Genomic DNA, 27,718 nt, shown 5'->3' on the forward strand with positions numbered 1-27,718 from the left:
ATAGGGGAGCTTCAAAGGGGATAGGAGACCTTCAGAGGGGATAGGAGAGCTTCAGAGGGGATAGGGGAACTTCAGAGGGGATAGGGGAGCTTCAGAGGGGATAGGGGAGCTTCAGAGGGGATAGGGGAGCTTCAGAGGGGATAGGGGAGCTTCAGAGGGGATAGGGGAGCTTCATAGGGGATAGGGGAGCTTCAGAGGGGATAGGGGAGCTTCAGAGGGGATAGGGGAGCTTCAGAGGGGATAGGGGAGCTTCAGAGGGGATAGGGGAGCTTCAGAGGGGATAGGGGAGCTTCATAGGGGATAGGGGAGCTTCAAAGGGGATAGGAGACCTTCAGAGGGGATAGGAGAGCTTCAGAGGGGATAGGGGAACTTCCGAGGGGATAGGGGAACTTCCGAGTGGATAGGGGAACTTCCGAGGGGATAGGGGAACTTCAGAGGGGATAGGAGAGCTTCAGAGGGGATAGGAGAGCTTCAGATGGGATGGGGGACCTTCAGAGGGGATGGGGGAACTTCAGAGGGGATAGGAGAGCTTCAGAGGGGATAGGAGAGCTTCATAGGGATAGGGGAACTTCAGAGGGGATAGGAGACCTTCAGAGGGGATAGGAGAGCTTCAGAGGGGATAGGCGAGCTTCAGAGGGGATAGGAGAGCTTCAGAGGGGATAGGGGAACTTCAGAGGGGATGGGGGACCTTCAGAGGAGGTATGTGAGCTTCAGATGGGATAGGGGAACTTCAGAGGGGATAGGAGAGCTTCAGAGGAGCTATGTGAGCTTCAGATGGGATGGGGGACCTTCAGAGGGGATGGGGGAACTTCAGAGGGGATAGGGGAACTTCAGAGGGGATAGGACAGCTTCAGAGGGGATAGGAGAGCTTCAGAGGAGATAAGGGTACTTCAGAGGGGATAGGAGAGATGCAGGGGGGATAGGGGAACTTCAGAGGGGATAGGGGAACTTCAGAGGGGATAGTCGAACTTCAGAGGGGATGGTGGAACTTCAGAGGGGATAGTCGAACTTCAGAGGGGATAGGGGAACTTCAGAGGGGATAGTGGAACTTTAGAGGGGATAGGGGAGCTTCAGAGGAGGTATGTGAGCTTCAGATGGGATGGGGGACCTTCAGAGGGGATGGGGGACCTTCAGAGGGGATAGGGGAACTTCAGAGCAGATAGGAGCAGCTTCAGAGGGGATAGGACAGCTTCAGAGGGGATAGGAGAGCTTCAGAGGAGATAAGGGTACTTCAGAGGGGATAGGAGAGATTCAGGGGGATAGGGGAACTTCAGAGGGGATAGGGGAACTTCAGAGGGGATAGGGGAACTTCAGAGGGGATAGGGGAGCTTCAGAGGGGGGGATCAGAGGGGAGGGGCAGAGGGGATTCAGAGGGGATAGGGGAGCTTCAGAGGGGATAGGGGAGCTTCAGAGGGGATGGGGGGCTTCAGAGGGGATAGGGGAGCTTCAGAGGGGATAGGAGCTTCAGAGGGGATAGGGGAGCTTCAGAGGGGATAGGGGAGCTTCAGAGGGGATAGGAGAGCTTCAAAGGGGATAGGAGACCTTCAGAGGGGATAGGGGAGCTTCAGAGGGGATAGGGGAACTTCAGAGGGGATAGGGGAACTTCAGAGGGGATAGGGGAGCTTCAGAGGGGATAGGGGAACTTCCGAGGGGATAGGGGAGCTTCAGAGGGGATAGGGGAGCTTCAGAGGGGGGAGCTTCAGAGGGGATAGGAGAGCTTCAGATGGGATGGGGGACCTTCAGAGGGGATGGGGGAACTTCAGAGGGGATAGGAGAGCTTCAGAGGGGATAGGAGAGCTTCATAGGGATAGGGAACTTCAGAGGGGATAGGAGACCTTCAGAGGGGATAGGAGAGCTTCAGAGGGGATAGGCGAGCTTCAGAGGGGATAGGAGAGCTTCAGAGGGGGGGATCAGAGGGGGGGGACCTTCAGAGGAGGTATGTGAGCTTCAGATGGGATAGGGGAACTTCAGAGGGGATAGGAGAGCTTCAGAGGAGGTATGTGAGCTTCAGATGGGATGGGGGACCTTCAGAGGGGATGGGGGAACTTCAGAGGGGATAGGGGAACTTCAGAGGGGATAGGACAGCTTCAGAGGGGATAGGAGAGCTTCAGAGGAGATAAGGGTACTTCAGAGGGGATAGGAGAGATGCAGGGGGATAGGGGAACTTCAGAGGGGATAGGGGAACTTCAGAGGGGATAGTCGAACTTCAGAGGGGATGGTGGAACTTCAGAGGGGATAGTGGAACTTCAGAGGGGATAGGGGAACTTCAGAGGGGATAGTGGAACTTTAGAGGGGATAGGGGAGCTTCAGAGGAGGTATGTGAGCTTCAGATGGGATGGGGGACCTTCAGAGGGGATGGGGGACCTTCAGAGGGGATAGGGGAACTTCAGAGCAGATAGGAGAGCTTCAGAGGGGATAGGACAGCTTCAGAGGGGATAGGAGAGCTTCAGAGGAGATAAGGGTACTTCAGAGGGGATAGGAGAGATTCAGGGGGATAGGGGAACTTCAGAGGGGATAGGGGAACTTCAGAGGGGATAGGGGAACTTCAGAGGGGATAGGGGAACTTCAGAGGGGATAGGGGAACTTCAGAGGGGATAGGGGAGCTTCAGAGGGGATAGGGGACCTTCAGAGGGGATAGGAGAGCTTCAGAGGGGATAGGAGAGCTTCAGAGGGGATAGGAGAGCTTCAGAGGGGATAGGGGAGCTTCATAGGGGATAGGGGAGCTTCAGAGGGGATAGGAGAGCTTCACGGGTGTCTATGAGTTCAGGAGGATGTAGGTGTTGGAAGGTGCAGGAGAGTCTGGAGGTGTGCATTAGAACCTAGACAATAAGAGACACCATCTAATCAGAATCGCCCATATTATCCATGGCACTGGAAAGACCTACATTAGTGGGCTTCAGCTCACCCAGACATTTTCCCCTGCTTTACCCACAACCATATTACATCCTTCACGTGACAACCATGCCTTATTTCCTATTTCCTGTCTCCACAGGAAGTCAAGTCAACCTGACGTGCCGAGCGTTCTTCGGCTTCGCCGGGGAGGTCAGTCCGCTCATCTACTGGATGAAGGGAGAGAAGTTCATCGAAGACCTGGATGTTGAGAGGTTCAGAGAGAGTGACATCAAGTAAGACACACACACACACACATCAAGTAAGACCTTGTTCCATACACACACAGATCGCTTGAGGTCATATGGGATATACATACGTTCCTGCATGAACTGTAAAAAGTCAGTTTTCACCAACACACTTGTGATGCTGTGGTATGTTGTAGTGCTATTACCAGCCTGTGAAATTTTGTAATGTTATTACCAGGCTGTGGTATGTTGTAATGTTATTTTTATTTTTTAACCTTTATTTAACTAGGCAAGTCAGTTAAGAACAAATTCTTATTTTCAATGATGGCCTAGGAACAGTGGGTTAACTGCCTGTTCAGGGGCAGAACAACAGATTTGTACCTTGTCAGATCGGGGATTTGAACTTGCAACCTTTCTGTTACCCTGCCGGGCTGTGATATGATGTAATGCTATTAACAGGCTGTGGTATGTTGTAGTGATATTACCAGGCTGTGGTATGTTGTAGTGCTATTACCAGTCTGTGGTATGTTGTAGTGCTATTACCAGGCTGTGGTATGTTGTAGAGCTATTACCAGTCTGTGGTATGTTGTAGTGATATTACCAGGCTCTGTAGTGATATTGCTGTGGTATGTATATTACCAGGCTGTGGTATGTTGTAGTGATATTACCAGGCTGTGGTATGTTGTAGTGCTATTACCAGGCTGTGGTATGTTGTAGTGCTATTACCAGGCTGTGGTATGTTGTAGTGATATTACCAGGCTGTGGTATGTTGTAGTGCTATTACCAGGCTGTGGTATGTTGTAGTGATATTACCAGGCTGTGGTATGTTGTAGTGATATTACCAGGCTGTGGTATGTTGTAGTGCTATTACCAGGCTGTGGTATGTTGTAGTGCTATTACCAGGCTGTGGTATGTTGTAGTGATATTACCAGTCTGTGGTATGTTGTAGTGCTATTACCAGTCTGTGGTATGTTGTAATGCTATTACCAGGCTGTGGTATGTTGTAGTGCTATTACCAGGCTGTGGTATGTTGTAGTGATATTACCAGTCTGTGGTATGTTGTAATGCTATTACCAGTCTGTGGTATGTTGTAGTCATATTACCAGGCTGTGGTATGTTGTAGTGCTATTACCAGGCTGTTGTATGTTGTAGTGCTATTACCAGGCTGTGTGCTATTACCAGTCTGTGGTATGTTGTAGTGATATTACCAGGCTGTGGTATGTTGTAGTGCTATTACCAGGCTGTGGTATGTTGTAGTGCTATTACCAGGCTGTGGTATGTTGTAGTGCTATTACCAGGCTGTGGTATGTTGTAGTGATATTACCAGGCTGTGGTATGTTGTAGTGCTATTACCAGTCTGTGGTATGTTGTAATGCTATTAACAGGCTGTGGTATGTTGTAGTGCTATTACCAGGCTGTGGTATGTTGTGGTATGTTGTAATGCTATTACCAGGTATGTTGGCTATTACCATGGTATGTTGTAATGCTATTACCAGGCTGTGGTATGTTGTAATGCTATTACCAGGCTGTGGTATGTTGTAGTGATATTACCAGGCTGTAGTATGTTGTAGTGATATTACCAGGCTGTAGTATGTTGTAGTGCTATTACCAGTCTGTGGTATGTTGTAGTGATATTACCAGAATGTGGTATGTTGTAATGCTATTACCAGGCTGTGGTATGTTGTAATGCTATTACCAGGCTGTGGTATGTTGTAGTGCTATTACCAGTCTGTGGTATGTTGTAGTGATATTACCAGGCTGTAGTATGTTGTAGTGCTATTACCAGGCTGTGGTATGTTGTAATGCTATTACCAGGCTGTGGTATGTTGTACTGGTATTACCAGGCTGTGGTATGTTGTAGTGATATTACCAGGCTGTGGTATGTTGTAGTGCTATTACCAGGCTGTGGTATATGCTATTACCAGGCTGTATGTTGTAGTGTATTGTTGTAGTGCTATTACCAGGCTGTGGTATGTTGTAGTGCTATTACCAGGCTGTGGTATGTTGTAGTGCTATTACCAGTCTGTGGTATGTTGTAGTGCTATTACCAGTCTGTGGTATGTTGTAGTGATATTACCAGGCTGTGGTATGTTGTAGTGCTATTACCAGTCTGTGGTATGTTGTAATGCTATTACCAGGCTGTGGTATGTTGTAGTGCTATTACCAGGCTGTGGTATGTTGTAGTGATATTACCAGTCTGTGGTATGTTGTAGTGCTATTACCAGTCTGTGGTATGTTGTAATGCTATTACCAGGCTGTGGTATGTTGTAGTGCTATTACCAGGCTGTGGTATGTTGTAGTGATATTACCAGTCTGTGGTATGTTGTAATGCTATTACCAGTCTGTGGTATGTTGTAGTCATATTACCAGGCTGTGGTATGTTGTGGTATTACCAGGCTGTTGTATGTTGTAGTGCTATTACCAGGCTGTGGTATGTTGTAGTGCTATTACCAGTCTGTGGTATGTTGTAGTGATATTACCAGGCTGTGGTATGTTGTAGTGCTATTACCAGTCTGTGGTATGTTGTAATGCTATTACCAGGCTGTGGTATGTTGTAGTGCTATTACCAGGCTGTGGTATGTTGTAGTGATATTACCAGTCTGTGGTATGTTGTAGTGCTATTACCAGGCTGTGGTATGTTGTAATGCTATTACCAGGCTGTGGTATGTTGTAGTGCTATTACCAGGCTGTGGTATGTTGTAGTGATATTACCAGTCTGTGGTATGTTGTAATGCTATTACCAGGCTGTGGTATGTTGTAATGCTATTACCAGGCTGTGGTATGTTGTAGTGATATTACCAGGCTGTAGTATGTTGTAGTGATATTACCAGGCTGTAGTATGTTGTAGTGCTATTACCAGTCTGTGGTATGTTGTAGTGATATTACCAGACTGTGGTATGTTGTAGTGCTATTACCAGGCTGTGGTATGTTGTAATGCTATTACCAGGCTGTGGTATGTTGTAGTGCTATTACCAGTCTGTGGTATGTTGTAGTGCTATTGTGGTATTACCAGGCTGTGTATGTTGTAGTGCTATTACCAGTCTGTGGTATGTTGTAATGCTATTACCAGGCTGTGGTATGTTGTAATGCTATTACCAGGCTGTGGTATGTTGTACTGGTATTACCAGGCTGTGGTATGTTGTAGTGATATTACCAGGCTGTGGTATGTTGTAGTGCTATTACCAGGCTGTGGTATGTTGTAGTGCTATTACCAGGCTGTGGTATGTTGTAGTGCTATTACCAGGCTGTGGTATGTTGTAGTGCTATTACCAGGCTGTGGTATGTTGTAGTGCTATTACCAGTCTGTGGTATGTTGTAGTGATATTACCAGGCTGTGGTATGTTGTAGTGCTATTACCAGTCTGTGGTATGTTGTAATGCTATTACCAGGCTGTGGTATGTTGTAGTGCTATTACCAGGCTGTGGTATGTTGTAGTGATATTACCAGTCTGTGGTATGTTGTAGTGCTATTACCAGTCTGTGGTATGTTTGTGCTATTATTACCAGGCTGTGGTATGTTGTAGTGCTATTACCAGGCTGTGGTATGTTGTAGTGATATTACCAGTCTGTGGTATGTTGTAATGCTATTACCAGTCTGTGGTATGTTGTAGTCATATTACCAGGCTGTGGTATGTTGTAGTGCTATTACCAGGCTGTTGTATGTTGTAGTGCTATTACCAGGCTGTGGTATGTTGTAGTGCTATTACCAGTCTGTGGTATGTTGTAGTGATATTACCAGGCTGTGGTATGTTGTAGTGCTATTACCAGTCTGTGGTATGTTGTAGTGCTATTACCAGGCTGTGGTATGTTGTAGTGCTATTACCAGGCTGTGGTATGTTGTAGTGATATTACCAGTCTGTGGTATGTTGTAGTGCTATTACCAGGCTGTGGTATGTTGTAGTGCTATTACCAGGCTGTGGTATGTTGTAGTGCTATTACCAGGCTGTGGTATGTTGTAGTGCTATTACCAGTCTGTGGTATGTTGTAGTGCTATTACCAGGCTGTGGTATGTTGTAGTGCTATTACCAGGCTGTGGTATGTTGTAGTGATATTACCAGGCTGTGGTATGTTGTAGTGCTATTACCAGGCTGTGGTATGTTGTAGTGCTATTACCAGTCTGTGGTATGTTGTAGTGATATTACCAGGCTGTGGTATGTTGTAGTGCTATTACCAGGCTGTGGTATGTTGTAATGCTATTACCAGGCTGTGGTATGTTGTAGTGCTATTACCAGGCTGTGGTATGTTGTAGTGCTATTACCAGGCTGTGGTATGTTGTAGTGCTATTACCCAGGCTGTGGTATGTTGTAGTGCTATTGCTATTACCAGGCTGTGGTATGTTGTAGTGCTATTACCAGGCTGTGGTAGTGCTATTACCAGTCTGTGGTATGTTGTAGTGCTATTACCAGGCTGTGGTATGTTGTACTGCTATTACCAGGCTGTGGTATGTTGTAGTGATATTACCAGGCTGTGGTATGTTGTAGTGCTATTACCAGGCTGTGGTATGTTGTAGTGCTATTACCAGGCTGTGGTATGTTGTAGTGCTATTACCAGCTGTGGTATGTTGTAGTGATATTACCAGTCTGTGGTATGTTGTAGTGCTATTACCAGGCTGTGGTATGTTGTAGTGCTATTACCAGGCTGTGGTATGTTGTAGTGCTATTACCAGTCTGTGGTATGTTGTAATGCTATTACCAGTCTGTGGTATGTTGTAATGTATGCTTGGTATGTGTATATTACCAGGCTGTGGTATGTTGTAGTGCTATTACCAGGCTGTGGTATGTTGTAGTGCTATTACTATTACCAGGCTGTGGTATGTTGTAGTGCTATTACCAGTCTGTGGTATGTTGTAGTGATATTACCAGGCTGTGGTATGTTGTAGTGATATTACCAGACTGTGGTATGTTGTAGTGCTATTACCAGTCTGTGGTATGTTGTAGTGCTATTACCAGGCTGTGGTATGTTGTAGTGATATTACCAGGCTGTGGTATGTTGTAGTGCTATTACCAGTCTGTGGTATGTTGTAGTGCTATTACCAGGCTGTGGTATGTTGTAGTGCTATTACCAGGCTGTGGTATGTTGTAGTGATATTACCAGTCTGTGGTATGTTGTAGTGCTATTACCAGTCTGTGGTATGTTGTATGTTGTATGTGCTATTACCAGGCTGTGGTATGTTGTACTGGTATTACCAGGCTGTGGTATGTTGTAGTGATATTACCAGGCTGTGGTATGTTGTAGTGCTATTACCAGGCTGTGGTATGTTGTAGTGCTATTACCAGGCTGTGGTATGTTGTAGTGCTATTACCAGGCTGTGGTATGTTGTAGTGCTATTACCAGGCTGTGGTATGTTGTAGTGCTATTACCAGGCTGTGGTATGTTGTAGTGCTATTACCAGGCTGTGGTATGTTGTAGTGCTATTACCAGGCTGTGGTATGTTGTAGTGCTATTACCAGGCTGTGGTATGTTGTAGTGATATTACCAGGCTGTGGTATGTTGTAGTGATATTACCAGGCTGTGGTATGTTGTAGTGCTATTACCAGGCTGTGGTATGTTGTAGTGCTATTACCAGGCTGTGGTATGTTGTAGTGCTATTACCAGGCTGTGGTATGTTGTAGTGCTATTACCAGGCTGTGGTATGTTGTAGTGCTATTCCAGGCTGTGGTATGTTGTAGTGCTATTACCAGTCTGTGGTATGTTGTAATGCTATTACCAGGCTGTGGTATGTTGTAGTGCTATTACCAGGCTGTGGTATGTTGTAGTGATATTACCAGGCTGTGGTATGTTGTAGTGCTATTACCAGGCTGTGGTATGTTGTAGTGCTATTACCAGGCTGTGGTATGTTGTAGTGATATTACCAGGCTGTGGTATGTTGTAATGCTATTACCAGGCTGTGGTATGTTGTAATGCTATTACCAGGCTGTGGTATGTTGTAGTGATATTACCAGGCTGTGGTATGTTGTAGTGATATTACCAGGCTGTGGTATGTTGTAGTGCTATTACCAGGCTGTGGTATGTTGTAGTGCTATTACCAGGCTGTGGTATGTTGTAGTGCTATTACCAGGCTGTGGTATGTTGTAGTGCTATTACCAGTCTGTGGTATGTTGTAGTGATATTACCAGGCTGTGGTATTTTGTAATGCTATTACCAGGCTGTGGTGGTATGTTGTAGTTCTATTACCAGGTTGTGGTATGTTGTAGTGCTATTACCAGTCTGTGGTATGTTGTAGTGATATTACCAGGCTGTGGTATGTTGTAGTGCTATTACCAGGCTGTGGTATGTTGTAATGCTATTACCAGGCTGTGGTATGTTGTAGTGCTATTACCAGGCTGTGGTATGTTGTAGTGCTATTACCAGGCTGTGGTATGTTGTAGTGCTATTGCTATTACCAGGCTGTGGTATGTTGTAGTGCTATTACCAGGCTGTGGTATGTTGTAGTGCTATTACCAGTCTGTGGTATGTTGTAATGCTATTACCAGGCTGTGGTATGTTGTAGTGCTATTACCAGGCTGTGGTATGTTGTAGTGATATTACCAGGCTGTGGTATGTTGTAGTGCTATTACCAGTCTGTGGTATGTTGTAGTGCTATTACCAGTCTGTGGTATGTTGTAATGCTATTACCAGGCTGTGGTATGTTGTAGTGCTATTACCAGGCTGTGGTATGTTGTATGTTGTGCTATTACCAGTCTGTGGTATGTTGTAGCTATTACCAGTCTGTGGTATGTTGTAGTGATATTACCAGGCTGTGGTATGTTGTAGTGCTATTACCAGGCTGTGGTATGTTGTAATGCTATTACCAGGCTGTGGTATGTTGTAGTGCTATTACCAGGCTGTGGTATGTTGTAGTGATATTACCAGGCTGTTGGTATGTTGTATGTTGTGCTATTACCAGTCTGTGGTATGTTGTAGTGCTATTACCAGTCTGTGGTATGTTGTAATGCTATTACCAGGCTGTGGTATGTTGTAGTGCTATTACCAGGCTGTGGTATGTTGTAGTGATATTACCAGTCTGTGGTATGTTGTAGTGCTATTACCAGGCTGTGGTATGTTGTAGTGCTATTACAGGCTGTGGTATGTTGTAGTGATATTGTGGTATGTTGTAGTGCTATTACCAGGCTGTGGTATGTTGTAGTGCTATTACCAGGCTGTGGTATGTTGTAGTGCTATTACCAGGCTGTGGTATGTTGTATGTTGCTTAGTGATATTACCAGGCTGTGGTATGTTGTAGTGCTATTACCAGGCTGTGGTGTGTTGTTGTGCTATTAACAGGCTGTGGTATGTTGTAGTGCTATTACCAGGCTGTGGTATGTTGTAGTGATATTACCAGGCTGTGGTATGTTGTAGTGCTATTACCAGTCTGTGGTATGTTGTAATGCTATTACCAGGCTGTGGTATGTTGTAGTGCTATTACCAGGCTGTGGTATGTTGTAGTGATATTACCAGTCTGTGGTATGTTGTAGTGCTATTACCAGGCTGTGGTATGTTGTAGTGCTATTACCAGGCTGTGGTATGTTGTAGTGATATTACCAGGCTGTGGTATGTTGTAGTGCTATTACCAGGCTGTGGTATGTTGTAATGCTATTACCAGGCTGTGGTATGTTGTACTGGTATTACCAGGCTGTGGTATGTTGTAGTGATATTACCAGGCTGTGGTATGTTGTAGTGCTATTACCAGGCTGTGGTGTGTTGTTGTGCTATTAACAGGCTGTGGTATGTTGTAGTGCTATTACCAGGCTGTGGTATGTTGTAGTGATATTACCAGGCTGTGGTATGTTGTAGTGCTATTACCAGTCTGTGGTATGTTGTAATAGTATTACCAGGCTGTGGTATGTTGTAGTGCTATTACCAGGCTGTGGTATGTTGTAGTGATATTACCAGGCTGTGGTATGTTGTAGCTATTGCTGTGGTATTACCAGGCTGTGGTATGTTGTAGTGCTATTACCAGGCTGTGGTATGTTGTAAGTGCTATTACCAGGCTGTGGTATGTTGTAGTGCTATTACCAGGCTGTGGTATGTTGTAGTGATATTACCAGGCTGTATGTTGTAGTGCTATTACCAGGCTGTGGTATGTTGTAGTGCTATTACCAGTCTGTGGTATGTTGTACTGCTATTACCAGGCTGTGGTATGTTGTAGTGATATTACCAGGCTGCTGTTGTATGTTGTAGTGCTATTACCAGGCTGTGGTATGTTGTAGTGCTATTACCAGGCTGTGGTATGTTGTAGTGCTATTACCAGGCTGTATGTTGTGGTATGTTGTAGTGATATTACCAGGCTGTGGTATGTTGTAGTGCTATTGCTGTGGTATGTTGTAGTGCTATTACCAGTCTGTGGTATGTTGTAGTGCTATTACCAGGCTGTGGTATGTTGTAGTGCTATTACCAGGCCAGGCTGTGGTATGTTGTAGTGCTATTACCAGTCTGTGGTATGTTGTAGTGCTATTACCAGTCTGTGGTATGTTGTAGTGCTATTACCTGTTGTATGTTGTAGTGCTATTACCAGTCTGTGGTATGTTGTAATGCTATTACCAGTCTGTGGTATGTTGTATGTTGTGCATATTACCAGGCTGTGGTATGTTGTAGTGCTATTACCAGGCTGTATGTTGTAGTCATATTACCAGGCTGTGGTATGTTGTAGTGCTATTACCAGGCTGTGGTATGTTGTAGTGATATTACCAGGCTGTGGTATGTTGTAGTGCTATTACCAGTCTGTGGTATGTTGTAATGCTATTACCAGGCTGTGGTATGTTGTAGTGCTATTACCAGGCTGTGGTATGTTGTAGTGATATTACCAGTCTGTGGTATGTTGTAGTGCTATTACCAGTCTGTGGTATGTTGTAATGCTATTACCAGGCTGTGGTATGTTGTAGTGCTATTACCAGGCTGTGGTATGTTGTAGTGATATTACCAGGCTGTGGTATGTTGTAGTGCTATTACCAGTCTGTGGTATGTTGTAATGCTATTACCAGGCTGTGGTATGTTGTAGTGCTATTACCAGGCTGTGGTATGTTGTAGTGATATTACCAGTCTGTGGTATGTTGTAATGCTATTACCAGGCTGTGGTATGTTGTAATGCTATTACCAGGCTGTGGTATGTTGTACTGGTATTACCAGGCTGTGGTATGTTGTAGTGATATTACCAGGCTGTGGTATGTTGTAGTGCTATTACCAGGCTGTGGTATGTTGTAGTGCTATTACCAGGCTGTGGTATGTTGTAGTGATATTACCAGGCTGTGGTATGTTGTAATGCTATTACCAGGCTGTGGTATGTTGTAGTGATATTACCAGGCTGTGGTATGTTGTAGTGATATTACCAGGCTGTAGTATGTTGTAGTGCTATTACCAGTCTGTGGTATGTTGTAGTGATATTACCAGGATGTGGTATGTTGTATGCTATTACCAGGCTGTGGTATGTTGTAATGCTATTACCAGGCTGTGGTATGTTGTAGTGCTATTACCAGGCTGTGGTATGTTGTAGTGATATTACCAGGCTGTGGTATGTTGTAGTGCTATTACCAGGCTGTGGTATGTTGTAATGCTATTACCAGGCTGTGGTATGTTGTAGGCTGTGGTATTACCAGGCTGTGGTATGTTGTAGTGATATTACCAGGCTGTGGTATGTTGTAGTGCTATTACCAGGCTGTATGTTGTAGTGTATTACCAGGCTGTGTATGTTGTAGTGCTATTACCAGGCTGTGGTATGTTGTAGTGCTATTACCAGGCTGTGGTATGTTGTAGTGCTATTACCAGGCTGTGGTATGTTGTAGTGCTATTACCAGGCTGTGGTATGTTGTAGTGATATTACCAGGCTGTGGTATGTTGTAGTGCTATTACCAGCTGTGGTATGTTGTAGTGATATTACCAGGCTGTGGTATGTTGTAGTGCTATTTCCAGGCTGTGGTATGTTGTAGTGCTATTTCCAGGCTGTGGTATGTTGTAGTGCTATTACCAGGCTGTGGTATGTTGTAGTGATATTACCAGGCTGTGGTATGTTGTAGTGCTATTACCAGGCTGTGGTATGTTGTAATGCTATTACCAGGCTGTGGTATGTTGTAGTGCTATTACCAGGCTGTGGTATGTTGTAGTGATATTACCAGGCTGTGGTATGTTGTAGTGCTATTACCAGGCTGTGGTATGTTGTAGTGCTATTACCAGGCTGTGGTATGTTGTAGTGCTATTACCAGGCTGTGGTATGTTGTAGTGCTATTACCAGGCTGTGGTATGTTGTAGTGCTATTACCAGTCTGTGGTATGTTGTAGTGATATTACCAGGCTGTGGTATGTTGTAGTGCTATTACCAGTCTGTGGTATGTTGTAATGCTATTACCAGGCTGTGGTATGTTGTAGTGCTATTACCAGGCTGTGGTATGTTGTAGTGATATTACCAGTCTGTGGTATGTTGTAGTGCTATTACCAGTCTGTGGTATGTTGTAATGCTATTACCAGGCTGTGGTATGTTGTAGTGATATTACCAGGCTGTGGTATGTTGTAGTGATATTACCAGTCTGTGGTATGTTGTAATGCTATTACCAGTCTGTGGTATGTTGTAGTGATATTACCAGGCTGTGGTATGTTGTAGTGCTATTACCAGGCTGTGGTATGTTGTAGTGCTATTACCAGGCTGTGGTATGTTGTAGTGCTATTACCAGGCTGTGGTATGTTGTAGTGATATTACCAGGCTGTGGTATGTTGTAGTGCTATTACCAGGCTGTGGTATGTTGTAGTGCTATTACCAGGCTGTGGTATGTTGTAGTGCTATTACCAGGCTGTGGTATGTTGTAGTGATATTACCAGGCTGTGGTATGTTGTAGTGCTATTACCAGGCTGTGGTATGTTGTAATGCTATTACCAGGCTGTGGTATGTTGTAGTGATATTACCAGGCTGTGGTATGTTGTAGTGCTAGGCTGTGGTATGTTGTAGTGCTATTACCAGGCTGTGGTATTACCAGGCTGTGGTATGTTGTAGTGCTATTACCAGGCTGTGGTATGTTGTAGTGCTATTACCAGGCTGTGGTATGTTGTAGTGCTATTACCAGGCTGTGGTATGTTGTAGTGCTATTACCAGTCTGTGGTATGTTGTAGTGCTATTACCAGGCTGTGGTATGTTGTAGTGCTATTACCAGGCTGTGGTATGTTGTAGTGCTATTACCAGGCTGTGGTATGTTGTAGTGCTATTACCAGGCTGTGGTATGTTGTAGTGCTATTACCAGGCTGTATGTTGTATGTTGTGATATTACCAGGCTGTGGTATGTTGTAGTGCTATTACCAGGCTGTGGTATGTTGTAGTGCTATTACCAGGCTGTGGTATGTTGTAGTGATATTACCAGGCTGTGGTATGTTGTAGTGCTATTACCAGTCTGTGGTATGTTGCTGCTATTACCAGGTGTGGTATGTTGTAGTGCTATTACCAGGCTGTGGTATGTTGTAGTGATATTACCAGGCTGTATGTTGTATGATATTACCAGGCTGTGGTATGTTGTAGTGATATTACCAGTCTGTGGTATGTTGTAATGCTATTACCAGGCTGTGGTATGTTGTAGTGCTATTACCAGGCTGTGGTATGTTGTAGTGATATTACCAGGCTGTGGTATGTTGTAGTGCTATTACCAGGCTGTGGTATGTTGTAATGCTATTACCAGGCTGTGGTATGTTGTAGTGCTATTACCAGGCTGTGGTATGTTGTAGTGATATTACCAGGCTGTGGTATGTTGTAGTGCTATTACCAGGCTGTGGTATGTTGTATGCTATTACCAGGCTTGTATGTTTTATTACCAGGCTGTGGTATGTTGTAGTGCTATTACCAGGCTGTGGTATGTTGTAATGCTATTACCAGGCTGTGGTATGTTGTAGTGCTATTACCAGGCTGTGGTATGTTGTAGTGATATTACCAGGCTGTGGTATTGTTGTAGTGATATTACCAGGCTGTGGTATGTTGTAGTGCTATTACCAGGCTGTGGTATGTTGTAGTGCTATTACCAGGCTGTGGTATGTTGTAGTGATATTACCAGGCTGTGGTATGTTGTACCATGCTATTACCAGGCTGTGGTATGTTGTAGTGCTATTACCAGGCTGTGGTATGTTGTAGTGATATTACCAGGCTGTGGTATGTTGTAGTGCTATTACCAGGCTGTGGTATGTTGTGTGCTATTACCAGGCTGTGGTATGTTGTAGTGATATTACCAGGCTGTGGTATGTTGTAGTGCTATTACCAGGCTGTGTGGTATGTTGTGGTATGTTGCTATTACCAGGCTGTGCTATTACCATGTTGTATGTTGTAGTGCTATTACCAGGCTGTGGTATGTTGTAGTGTATATTAGTGCTATTACCAGGCTGTGGTATGTTGTAGTGCTATTACCAGGCTGTGGTATGTTGTAGTGCTATTACCAGGCTGTGGTATGTTGTAGTGCTATTACCAGGCTGTGGTATGTTGTAGTGCTATTACCAGGCTGTGGTATGTTGTAGTGATATTACCAGGCTGTGGTATGTTGTAGTGCTATTACCAGGCTGTAATGCTATTACCAGGCTGTATTACCAGGCTGTGGTATGTTGTAGTGATATTACCAGGCTGTGGTATGTTGTAGTGATATTACCAGGCTGTGGTATGTTGTAGTGATATTACCAGGCTGTGGTATGTTGTAATGCTATTACCAGTCTGTGGTATGTTGTAGTGATATTACCAGGCTGTGGTATGTTGTAGTGCTATTACCAGGCTGTGGTATGTTGTAATGCTATTACCAGGCTGTGGTATGTTGTAGTGCTATTACCAGGCTGTGGTATGTTGTAGTGATATTACCAGGCTGTGTATGTATGTTGTAGTGCTATTACCAGCTGTGGTATGTTGTATGTGATATTACCAGGCTGTAGTATGTTGTAGTGCTATTACCAGGCTGTGGTATGTTGTAATGCTATTACCAGGCTGTGGTATGTTGTAGTGCTATTACCAGGCTGTGGTATGTTGTAGTGATATTACCAGGCTGTGGTATGTTGTAGTGCTATTACCAGTCTGTGGTATGTTGTAGTGCTATTACCAGGCTGTGGTATTACCAGGCTGTGGTATGTTGTAGTGCTATTACCAGGCTGTGGTATGTTGTAGTGATATTACCAGGCTGTGGTATGTTGTATGATATTACCAGGCTGTGGTATGTTGTAGTGCTATTACCAGGCTGTGGTATGTTGTAATGCTATTACCAGGCTGTGGTATGTTGTAGTGCTATTACCAGGCTGTGGTATGTTGTAGTGATATTACCAGTCTGTGGTATGTTGTAGTGCTATTACCAGGCTGTGGTATGTTGTAATGCTATTACCAGGCTGTGGTATGTTGTAGTGCTATTACCAGTCTGTGGTATGTTGTAGTGATATTACCAGGCTGTGGTATGTTGTAGTGCTATTACCAGGCTGTGGTATGTTGTAGTGCTATTACCAGGCTGTGGTATGTTGTATGTGATATTACCAGGCTGTGGTATGTTGTAGTGCTATTACCAGGCTGTGGTATGTTGTAGTGCTATTACCAGTCTGTGGTATGTTGTAGTGATATTACCAGGCTGTGGTATGTTGTAGTGCTATTACCAGGCTGTGGTATGTTGTAGTGATATTACCAGGCTGTGGTATGTTGTAGTGCTATTACCAGGCTGTGGTATGTTGTAGTGCTATTACCAGGCTGTGGTATGTTGTAGTGATATTACCAGTCTGTGGTATGTTGTACTGGTATTACCAGGCTGTGGTATGTTGTAGTGATATTACCAGGCTGTGGTATGTTGTAGTGATATTACCAGTCTGTGGTATGTTGTAGTGCTATTACCAGGCTGTGGTATGTTGTAATGCTATTACCAGGCTGTGGTATGTTGTAGTGCTATTACCAGGCTGTGGTATGTTGTAGTGATATTACCAGGCTGTGGTATGTTGTAGTGCTATTACCAGTCTGTGGTATGTTGTAATGCTATTACCAGGCTGTGGTATGTTGTAGTGATATTACCAGGCTGTGGTATGTTGTAGTGCTATTACCAGGTTGTGGTATGTTGTAGTGCTATTACCAGTCTGTGGTATGTTGTTGTTTTATTACCAGGCTGTGGTATGTTGTAGTGCTATTACCAGGCTGTGGTATGTTGTAATGCTATTACCAGGCTGTGGTATGTTGTAGTGCTATTACCAGGCTGTGGTATGTTGTAGTGCTATTACCAGGCTGTGGTATGTTGTAGTGATATTACCAGGCTGTGGTATGTTGTAGTGCTATTACCAGGCTGTGGTATGTTGTAATGCTATTACCAGGCTGTGGTATGTTGTAGTGATATTACCAGGCTGTGGTATGTTGTAGTGATATTACCAGGCTGTGGTATGTTGTAGTGCTATTACCAGGCTGTGGTATGTTGTAGTGATATTACCAGGCTGTGGTATTTTGTAATGCTATTACCAGGCTGTGGAATGTTGTAGTGATTTTACCAGGCTGTGGTATGTTGTAGTGGTTATTACCAGGCTGTGGTATGTTGTAACGCTATTACCAGGCTGTGGTATGTTGTAGTGATATTACCAGGCTGTGGTATGTTGTAGTGATATTACCAGGCTGTGGTATTTTGTAATGCTAGGCTGTGGAATGTTGTAGTGATTTTACCAGGCTGTGGTATGTTGTAGTGGTTATTACCAGGCTGTGGTATGTTGAAGTGATATTACCAGGCTGTGGTATGTTGTAGTGCTTTTACCAGGCTGTGGTATGTTGTAGTGTTTATTACCAGGCTGTGGTATGTTGAAGTGATATTACCAGGCTGTGGTATGTTGTAGTGCTTTTACCAGGCTGTGGTATGTTGTAGTGATATTACCAGGCTGTGGTATGTTGTAATGATATTACCAGGCTCTATTATCTTGTCATGATATTGCCAGGCTGTGGTATGTTGTAATGATATTACCAGGCTCTATTATGTTGTCATGATATTACCAGGCTGTGGTATGTTGTAGTTATATTACCAGTCTGTGGTATGTTGTAATGCTATTACCAGGCTGTGGTATGTTGTAGTGCTATTACCAGGCTGTGGAATTGTGTAGTGCTATTACCAGGCTGTGGTATGTTGTAGTGATATTACCAGGCTTTGATATGGTGTAATGCTATTACCAGGCTGTGGTATGTTGTACTGCTATTGCCCAAGCTGTGGTATGTTGTAGTGATATTACCACGCTGTGGTATGGTGTAATGCTATTACCAGGCTGTGGTATGTTGTACTGATATTACCAGGCTGTGGTATGATGTAATGCTATTACCAGGCTGTGGTATGTTTTAGTGCTATTACCAGGCTGTGGTATGTTGTAGTGATATTACCAGGCTGTGGTATGGTGTAATGCTATTGTAGTGATATGTATGTTGTAGTGATATTACCAGGCTGTGGTATGTGATATTACCAGGTATGTTTGCTATTACCAGGCTGTGGAATGTTGTAGTGATATTACCAAGCTGTGGTATGTTGTAATGATATTACCCGGCTGTGGTATGTTGTAGTGATATTACCAGGCTGTGGTATGTTGTTGTGTTATTACCAGGCTGTGGTATGTTTTAGTGATATTACCAGTCTGTGGTATGTTTTAGTGATATTACCAGGCTGTGGTATGTTGTAATGATATTACCCGGCTGTGGTATGTTGTAGTGATATTACCAGGCTCTATTATGTTGTCATGATATTGCCAGGCTGTGGTATGTTGTAGTGCTATTACCAGGCTGTGGTATGTTGTAGTGATATTACCAGGCTGTGGTATGTTGTAGTGCTATTACCAGGCTGTGGTATGTTGTAGTGATATTACCAGGCTGTGGCATGGTGTAATGATATTACCAGGCTGTGTTATGTTGTAGTGATATTACCAGGCTGTGGTATGTTGTAGTGATATTTCCCGGCTGTGGTATGTTGTAGTGATATTACCAGGCTGTGGTATGTTGTAATGATATTACCAGGCTGTGGTATGTTGTACTGATATTACCAGGCTGTGGAATGTTGTAGTGCTATTACCAGGCTGTGGTATATTGTAGTGCTATTACCAGGCTGTGGTATGTTGTAGTGATATTACCAGACTGTGGTATGTTGTAGTGATATTACCAGGCTGTGGTATGTTGTAATGCTATTACCAGGCTGTGGTATGTTGTAGTGCTATTACCAGGCTGTGGTATGTTGTAGTGCTATTACCAGGCTGTGGTATATTGTAGTGCTAGGCTGTGGAATGTTGTAGTGATATTACCAGGCTGTGGTATGTTGTAGTGATATTACCACGCTGTGGTATGTTGTAGTGATGTTACCAGGCTGTGGTATGTTGAAATGCTATTACCAGGCTGTGGTATGTTGTAGTGCTATTACCAGGCTGTCTTATGTTGTAGTGATATTACCAGGCTGTGGTATGTTGTAGTGATATTACCACGCTGTGGTATGTTGTAGTGATGTTACCAGGCTGTGGTATGTTGAAATGCTATTACCAGGCTGTGGTATGTTGTAGTGCTATTACCAGGCTGTGGTATGTTGTCGTGATATTACCAGGCTGTGGTATGTTGTAGTGCTATTACCAGGCTGTGGTATGTTGTAGTGATATTACCAGGCTGTGGTATGTATGTTGTATGTTGTGCTATTACCAGGCTGTGGTATGTTGTAGTGATATTACCAGGCTGTGGTATGTTGTAGTGATGTTGTTGTGTATGTTGTTGTATTACCAGGTTGTGGTATGTTGTATGATATTACCAGGCTGTGTTATGTTGTAGTGATATTACCAGGCTGTGGTATGTTGTAGTGATATTACCAGGCTGTGGTATGTTGTAATGCTATTACCAGGCTGTGGTATGTTGTAGTGATATTACCAGGCTGTGGTATGTTGTAGTGATATTACCAGGCTGTGGTATGTTGTAATGATATTACCAGGCTCTATTATGTTGTCATGATATTGCCAGGCTGTGGTATGTTGTAGTGCTATTACCAGGCTTTGGTATGGTGTAAATGCTATTACCAGGCTGTGGTATGGTGTAATGCTATTACCAGGCTTTGGTATGTTGTAGTTATATTACCAGGCTGTGGTATTGTGTAGTGATATTACCAGGCTGTGGTATGTTGTAGTGATATTACAAGGCTGTGGTATGTTGTAGTGCTATTACCAGGCTGTGGTATTGTGTAGTGATATTACAAGGCTGTGGTATGTTGTAATGCTATTACCAGGCTGTGGTATGTTGTAGTGATATTACCAGGCTTTGGTATGGTGTAAATGCTATTACCAGGCTGTGGTATGGTGTAATGCTATTACCAGGCTTTGGTATGTTGTAGTTATATTACCAGGCTGTGGTATGGTGTAATGCTATTACCAGGCTGTGGTATGTTGTAGTGATATTACCAGGCTGTGGTATTTTGTAATGCTAGGTGATTTTACCAGGCTGTGGTATGTTGTAGTGGTTATTACCAGGCTGTGGTATTTTGAAGTGATATTACCAGGCTGTGGTATGTTGTACTGCTTTTACCAGGCTGTGGTATGTGTAGTGATATTACCAGGCTTTGGTATGTTGTACTGCTATTGCCCAAGCTGTTGTATGTTGTAGTGATATTACCAGGCTGTGGTATGTTGTAATGTTATTACCAGTCTGTGTTATGTTGTAATGCAATTACCAGACTGTGGTATGTTGTAGTGCTATTACCAGGCTGTGGTATGGTGTAGTGATAATACCAGGCTGTGGTATGTTGTAGTGATATTACCAGGCTGTGGTATGTTGTAGTGATATTACCAGGCTGTGGTATGGTGTAATGCTATTACCAGGCTGTGGTATTTTGTAGTGATATTACCAGGCTGTGGTATGTTGTAGTGATATTACCAGGCTGTGGTATGCTGTGTGTACCAGGCTGTTGTAATGCTATTACCAGGCTGTGGTATGTTGTAATGATATTACCAGGCTGCTGTGGTATGTTGTAGTGATATTACCATTATGTTGTCATGATATTACCAGGCTGTGGTATGTTGTAGTGATATTACCAGGCTGTGGTATGTTGTAGTGATATTACCAGGCTGTGGTATGGTGTAATGCTATTACCAGGCTGTGGTATTTTGTAGTGATATTACCAGGCTGTGGTATGTTGTAGTGATATTACCACGCTGTGGTATGTTGTAATGCTATTACCAGTCTGTGGTATGTTGTAGTGCTATTACCAGGCTGTGGTATGTTGTAGTGATATTACCAGGCTGTGGTATGTTGTAATGCTATTACCAGGCTGTGGTATGTTGTAGTGCTATTACCAGGCTGTGGTATGTTGTAGTGATATTACCAGGCTGTGGTATGTTGTAGTGATATTACCAAGCTGTGGTATGTTGTAATGATATTACCAGGCTGTGGTATGTTGTCGTGATATTACCAGGCTGTGGTATGTTGTAGTGATATTACCAGGCTGTGAAATGTTGTAGTGATATTACCAGGCTGTGTGTATGTTGTAGTGATATTACCAGGCTGTGGTATGTTGTAGTGCTATTACCAGGCTGTGGTATGTTGTAGTGATATTACCAGGCTGTGGTATGGTGTAATGCTATTACCAGGCTGTGGTATGTTGTAGGCTGTGCTATTACCAGGCTGTGGTATGTTGTATGTTGTAGTGATATTACCAGGCTGTTGTATGATATTACCAGGCTGTGGTATGTTGTTGGTATATTTGTAATGCTATTACCAGGCTGTGGTATGTTGTAGTGCTATTACCAGGCTGTGGTATGTTGTAGTGATATTACCAGGCTGTGGTATGTTGTAGTGATATTACCAGGCTGTGGTATGTTGTAGTGATATTACCAGGCTGTGGTATGTTGTAATGCTATTACCAGGCTGTGGTATGTTGTAGTGATATTACCAGGCTGTGGTATGTTGTAGTGATATTACCAGGCTGTGGTATGTTGTAATGCTATTACCAGTCTGTGGTATTTTGTAATGATATTACCAGGCTCTATTATGTTGTCATGATATTACCAGGCTGTGGTATGTTGTAGTGATATTACCAGGCTGTGGTATGTTGTAGTGATATTACCAGGCTGTGTTATGTTGTAATGCAATTACCAGGCTGTGGTATGTTGTAGTGTTGATATTACCAGGCTGTGGTATGTTGTAGTGATATTACCACGCTGTGGTATGTTGTAATGCTATTACCAGTCTGTGGTATGTTGTAGTGCTATTACCAGGCTGTGGTATGTTGTAGTGATGTTACCAGGCTGTGGTCTGTTGAAATGCTATTACCAGGCTGTGGTATGTTGTAGTGCTATTACCAGACTGTTGTATGTTGTAGTGATATTACCAGGCTGTGGTATGTTGTAGTGATATTACCAAGCTGTGGTATGTTGTAATGATATTACCAGGCTGTTGTATGTTGTCGTGATATTACCAGGCTGTGGTATGTTGTAGTGATATTACCAGGCTGTGTATGTTGTAGTGATATTACCAGGCTGTGGTATGTTGTAGTGCTATTACCAGGCTGTGGTATGTTGTGGTATGTTGTGGTATGTTGTAGTGATATTACCAGGCTGTGGTATGTTGTAATGCTATTACCAGGCTGTGGTATGTTGTAGTGCTATTACCAGGCTGTGGTATGTTGTAGTGATATTACCAGGCTGTGGTATGTTGTAGTGATATTACCAGGCTGTGGTATGTTGTGCTATTACCAGGCTGTGGTATTAGTGCTATTACCAGGCTGTGGTATGTTGTAGTGATATTACCAGGCTGTGGTATGTTGTAGTGATATTACCAGGCTGTGGTATGTTGTAGTGCTATTACCAGGCTGTGGTATGTTGTAGTGCTATTACCAGGCTGTGGTATGTTGTAGTGATATTACCAGGCTGTGGTATGGTGTAATGCTATTACCAGGCTGTGGTATGTTGTAGTGCTATTACCAGGCTGTGGTATGTTGTAGTGCTATTACCAGGCTGTGGTATGTTGTAGTGATATTACCAAGCTGTGGTATGTTGTAATGATATTACCAGGCTCTATTATGTGGTCATGATATTGCCAGGCTGTGGTATGTTGTAATGATATTACCAGGCTGTGGTATGTTGTAGTGATATTACCAGGCTGTGTTATGTTGTAGTGATATTACCAGGCTGTGGTATGTTGTAGTGCTATTACCAGGCTGTGGTATGTTGTAGTGATATTAGCAGGCTGTGGTATGTTGTAGTGATATTACCAGTCTGTGGTATGTTGTAGTGATATTACCAGTCTGTGGTATGTTGTTGTGATATTACCAGGCTGTGGTATGTTGTAGTGATATTACCAGTCTGTGGTATGTTGTTGTGATATTACCAGGCTGTGGTATGTTGTAATGATATTACTAGGCTGTGGTATGTTCTAATGATATTACCAGGCTCTATTATGTTGTCATGATATTACCAGGCTGTGGTATGTTGTAATGCTATTGCCTAAGCTGTGGTATGTTGTAGTGATATTTCCAGGCTGTGGTATGTTGTAGTGATATTACCAGGCTGTGGTATGTTGTAGTTATATTACCAGGCTGTGGTATGGTGTAATGATATTACCAGGCTGTGGTATTTTGTAGTGATATTACCAGGCTTTGGTATGTTGTAGTGATATTACCAGGCTGTGGTATGGTGTAAATGCTATTACCAGGCTGTGGTATGTTGTAGTGATATTACCACGCTGTGGTATGTTGTAGTGATATTACCACGCTGTGGTATGTTGTAGTGATATTACCAGGCTGTGGTATGTTGTAGTGCTATTTCCAGGCTGTGTTATGTTTGCTATGTTTAGTGCTATTACCAGGCTGTGGTATGTTGTATAGTGTAATGCTATTACCAGGCTGTGGTATGTTGTAGTGATATTACCAGGCTGTGGTATGTTGTAGTGATATTACCAGGCTGTGGTATGTTGTAGTGCTATTACCAGGCTGTGGTATGTTGTAGTGTACCAGGCGTGATATTACCAGGCTGTGGTATGTTGTAGTGATATTACCAGGCTGTGGTATGGTGTAATGCTATTACCAGGCTGTGGTATGTTGTAGTGCTATTACCAGGCTGTGGTATGTTGTAGTGATATTACCAAGCTGTGGTATGTTGTAATGATATAACCAGGCTGTGGTATGTTGTAGTGATATTACCAGGCTGTGGTATGTTGTAGTGATATTACCATGATGTGGTATGTTGTAATGATATTACCAGGCTCTATTATGTTGTCATGATATTGCCAGGCTGTGCTATGTTGTAATGATATTACCAGGCTCTATTATGTTGTCATGATATTACCAGGCTGTGGTATGTTGTAGTGATATTACCAGTCTGTGTTATGTTGTAATGCAATTACCAGACTGTGGTATGTTGTAGTGCTATTACCAGGCTGTGGTATGTTGTAGTGATATTACCAGGCTGTGGTATGTTGTAGTGATATTACCAGGCTGTGGTATGGTGTAATGCTATTACCAGGCTGTGGTATTTTGTAGTGATATTACCAGGCTGTGGTATGTTGTAGTGATATTACCACGCTGTGGTATGTTGTAATGCTATTACCAGTCTGTGGTATTTTGTAATGATATTACCAGGCTCTATTATGTTGTCATGATATTACCAGGCTGTGGTATGTTGTAGTGATATTACCAGGCTGTGGTATGTTGTAGTGATATTACCAGGCTGTGGTATGGTGTAATGCTATTACCAGGCTGTGGTATTTTGTAGTGATATTACCAGGCTGTGGTATGTTGTAGTGATATTACCAGGCTGTGCTATTACCATGTATGTTAGTGCTATTACCAGTCTGTGGTATGTTGTAGTGCTATTACCAGGCTGTGGTATGTTGTAGTGATATTACCAGGCTGTGGTATGTTGTAGTGATATTACCAGGCTGTGAAATGTTGTAGTGATATTACCAGGCTGTGTGTATGTTGTAGTGATATTACCAGGCTGTGGTATGTTGTAGTGCTATTACCAGGTTGTGGTATGTTGTAGTGATATTACCAGGCTGTGGTATGGTGTAATGCTATTACCAGGCTGTGGTATGTTGTAGTGCTATTACCAGGCTGTGGTATGTTGTAGTGATATTACCAAGCTGTGGTATGTTGTAATGATATTACCAGGCTCTATTATGTTGTCATGATATTGCCAGGCTGTGGTATGTTGTAATGATATTACCAGGCTCTATTATGTTGTCATGATATTACCAGGCTGTGGTATGTTGTAGTGATATTACCAGTCTGTGGTATGTTGTAGTGCTATTACCAGGCTGTGGTATGTTGTAGTGCTATTACCAGACTGTGGTATGGTGTAACTGCTATTACCAGGCTGTGGTATGTTGTAGTGGTATTACCACGCTGTGGTATGTTGTAGTGATATTACCAGGCTGTGGTATGTTGAAATGCCATTACCAGGCTGTGGTATGTTGTAGTGCTATTACCAGACTGTGGTATGTTGTAGTGATATTACCAGGCTGTGGTATGGTGTAATGCTATTACCAGGCTGTGGTATGTTGTAGTGATATTACCAGGCTGTGGTATGTTGTAGTGATATTACCAGGCTGTGGTATGTTGTAGTGCTATTACCAGACTGTGTTATGTTGTAGTGATATTACCAGGCTCTATTATGTTGTCATGATATTGCCAGGCTGTGGTATGTTGTAATGATATTACCAGGCTCTATTATGTTGTCATGATATTGCCAGTCTGTGGTATGTTGTAATGCTATTACCAGGCTGTGGTATGTTGTAGTGCTATTACCAGGCTGTGGTATGTTGTAGTGCTATTACCAGGCTGTGGTATGTTGTAGTGATATTACCAGGCTGTGGTATGTTGTAATGATATTACCAGGCTGTGGTATGTTGTAGTGATATTACCAGACTGTGGTATGTTGTAGTGCTATTACCAGGCTGTGGTATGTTGAAATGCTATTACCAGGCTGTGGTATGTTGTAATGATATTACCAGACTGTGGTATGTTGTAGTGCTATTACCAAGCTGGGGTATGTTGTAGTGATATTACCAGGCTGTGGTATGTTGTAGTGACCATTATGTTGTAGTGATATTACCAGGCTGTGGTATGTTGTAGTGATATTACCAGGCTGTGGTATGTTGTAATGATATTACCAGGCTCTATTATGTTGTCATGATATTGCCAGGCTGTGGTATGTTGTAATGATATTACCAGGCTCTATTATGTTGTCATGATATTACCATGCTGTGGTATGTTGTAGTGATATTACCAGTCTGTGGTATTTTGTAGTGATATTACCAGGCTGTGGTATGTTGTAGTGATATTACCAGGCTGTGGTATGTTGTAGTGATATTACCAGGCTGTGGTATGTTGTAGTGCTATTACCAGGCTGTGGTATGTTGTAGTGCTATTACCAGGCTTATTCATCTTGAATACAGATATTAATGAATCTATATTGACTATACAGCATCTGACCCAAGAGAAGCACAACAATATATTTTTGTTTTAACCCTAAGTACTGTTATTCTCTAATGAGCCTGTTCACTGATGGGCTGACAGGAAGACACTGTTGTTCTTTAATGAGCCTGTTCACTCATGGGCAGACAGGAAGACACTGGTGTTCTCTAATGAGCCTGTTCACTCATGGGCAGACAGGAAGACACTGGTGTTCTCTAATGAGCCTGTTCACTCATGGGCAGACAGGAAGACACTGTTATTCTCTAATGAGCCTGTTCACTCATGGGCAGACAGGAAGACACTGTTATTCTCTAATGAGCCTGTTCACTCATGGGCAGACAGGAAGACACTGGTGTTCTCTAATGAGCCTGTTCACTCATGGGCAGACAGGAAGACACTGGTGTTCTCTAATGAGCCTGTTCACTCATGGGCAGACTGGAAGACACTGATGTTCTCTAATGAGCCTGTTCACTCATTGGCAGACTGGAAGACACTGGTGTTCTCTAATGAGCCTGTTCACTCATTGGCAGACTGGAAGACACTGGTGTTCTCTAATGAGCCTGTTCACTCATGGGCAGACAGGAAGACACTGGTGTTCTCTAATGAGCCTGTTCACTCATTGGCAGACTGGAAGACACTGGTGTTCTCTAATGAGCCTGTTCACTCATGGGCAGACAGGAAGACACTGGTGTTCTCTAATGAGCCTGTTCACTCATGGGCAGACAGGAAGACACTGTTATTCTTTAATGAGCCTGTTCACTCATGGGCAGACAGGAAGACACTGGTGTTCTCTAATGAGCCTGTTCACTCATGGGCAGACAGGAAGACACTGGTGTTCTCTAATGAGCCTGTTCACTCATGGGCAGACAGGAAGACACTGGTGTTCTCTAATGAGCCTGTTCACTCATGGGCAGACAGGAAGACACTGGTGTTCTCTAATGAGCCTGTTCACTCATGGGCAGACAGGAAGACACTGGTGTTCTCTAATGAGCCTGTTCACTGATGGGCAGACTGGAAGACACTGATGTTCTCTAATGAGCCTGTTCACTCATTGGCAGACTGGAAGACACTGGTGTTCTCTAATGAGCCTGTTCACTCATTGGCAGACTGGAAGACACTGGTGTTCTCTAATGAGCCTGTTCGCTGATGGGCAGACTGGAAGACACTGATGTTCTCTAATGAGCCTGTTCACTCATTGGCAGACTAGAAGACACTGGTGTTCTCTAATGAGCCTGTTCACTCATTGGCAGACAGGAAGACACTGTTGTTCTCTAATGAGCCTGTTCACTCATTGGCAGACAGGA

General features: G+C 43.5%; 1 protein-coding gene across 2 annotated transcripts in view; it reads left to right on the plus strand.

The window, feature by feature from the left end:
• LOC135543308 (interleukin-1 receptor accessory protein-like 1) overlaps positions 1–27,718 on the plus strand; it is a 538,127-nt gene that overhangs the window by 400,103 nt on the left and 110,306 nt on the right. For both annotated transcript variants that reach the window (XM_064970484.1, XM_064970485.1), the window contains exon 7: positions 2,993–3,125. In XM_064970484.1, coding sequence (XP_064826556.1) covers positions 2,993–3,125 — 133 coding nt within the window. The remainder of the gene's footprint in view (positions 1–2,992; positions 3,126–27,718) is intronic.

The sequence above is a fragment of the Oncorhynchus masou genome, chromosome 7, assembly GCF_036934945.1.
Source record: "Oncorhynchus masou masou isolate Uvic2021 chromosome 7, UVic_Omas_1.1, whole genome shotgun sequence".
In the NCBI taxonomy this organism is placed as follows: domain Eukaryota; kingdom Metazoa; phylum Chordata; class Actinopteri; order Salmoniformes; family Salmonidae; genus Oncorhynchus; species Oncorhynchus masou.